The sequence below is a fragment of the Myotis brandtii genome, unplaced genomic scaffold, assembly GCF_000412655.1.
Source record: "Myotis brandtii unplaced genomic scaffold, ASM41265v1 scaffold693, whole genome shotgun sequence".
Lineage (NCBI taxonomy): Eukaryota > Metazoa > Chordata > Mammalia > Chiroptera > Vespertilionidae > Myotis > Myotis brandtii.
In genome coordinates, this window is record NW_005370710.1 from 2,347,072 (window position 1) to 2,348,299 (window position 1,228).

Genomic DNA, 1,228 nt, shown 5'->3' on the forward strand with positions numbered 1-1,228 from the left:
CTGGGCCTTGGGCAGGGCTGAACTCCCACCTCCCCCCAGCTCATTGGCTGCGTGATCGGGCGCCAGGGCAGCAAGATCAGCGAGATCCGGCAGATGTCAGGGGCGCACATCAAGATCGGGAACCAGGCGGAGGGCGCCGGGGAGCGGCACGTGACCATCACTGGGTCGCCCGTCTCCATCGCTCTGGCTCAGTACCTCATCACTGCCTGGTGAGTGTGGGGTGGGGTATGGGGGTCATAGGTCACAGGTCAGGGGGGCCTACCTGCCTGAGAAAGGCACAGGAAGGGTGGGGAGAGATGACCTCTGTGTCTGGGTCCCTCCTCTCCATCACCCCCGCCATGTTGCCCCATCTTCCGCTCTCCATCCATCCCTGGGTCCTCTCCCCTCATCTGCTCTGTGCCCTGGGCCTTCGGCCTCCCCGCTGCTCCCCCCACCCCGTACAATGTCTGCTGTCCTTTCTTCCATCCGTGCCCTTCCCCCTGCCCCATCTTCTCCTCCGTTCCCGTTTCCTGATCTTGCTCTCCTTGTCCCCTCTCACCCCACCGTCTCCTTCATCTCCCCCCATATCCCTCTCTCCAGTCTAGAAACGGCCAAGTCTACCTCTGGGGGGACGCCCAGCTCGGCCCCCGCAGACCTGTCTACCCCCTTCTCGCCGCCCCTGACGGCCCTGCCCACGGCTCCCCCTGGCCTGCTGGGCACGCCCTACGCCATCTCCCTGTCCAACTTCATCGGCCTCAAGCCTGTGCCCTTCTTGGCTCTACCACCTGCCTCCCCAGGGCCGCCGCCCGGCTTGGCGGCCTACACTGCCAAGATGGCAGCGGCCAATGGGAGCAAGAAAGCTGAGCGGCAGAAATTCTCGCCCTACTGAGGCCGCTGAGGCGCTGACGCGGGAGCAGGCAGGACCGCCGGCTGGGGCTGCCCCTGTGCCCCGCCTGCCTGAGGAGCCCCCTGCCCGGGGTCCCACACACCACTAATGCTCTGAAGCATGGATGCACCCTGCCTGGCCCTGCTCTGTGGGGGCCCCTGTGCTCAGAGTGGGTGCAGTTTCTGGCCCAGGGTTCTGAGGGCTGCGCAGTCCCAGGTAGGGGGCTCCACCCCCTCTAGCTCTGTGCTTGGGTGCAGGGAGCATCCTTAGTGCCCCCACTTTGGGGGTCACTCATGCACTCCCCATTCCTTAGGGCTTCCCAGCCTACTGCCCCCTTGTGGGGATCAGGGAGGAGGGCTGGGG

At 65.8% G+C, this 1,228-nt stretch overlaps 1 protein-coding gene across 1 annotated transcript in view; it reads left to right on the forward strand.

Moving 5' to 3' along the window:
• The window catches only part of PCBP4 (poly(rC) binding protein 4), a 3,702-nt gene that overhangs the window by 2,245 nt on the left and 229 nt on the right, over positions 1–1,228 (forward strand). Inside the window, exons 11-12 of the mRNA XM_014529743.1 lie at positions 38–209; positions 580–1,228. The exon at positions 580–1,228 is cut by the window's right edge and continues 229 nt beyond it. Coding sequence (XP_014385229.1) covers positions 38–209; positions 580–868 — 461 coding nt within the window. The 3' untranslated portion in view covers positions 869–1,228. The remainder of the gene's footprint in view (positions 1–37; positions 210–579) is intronic.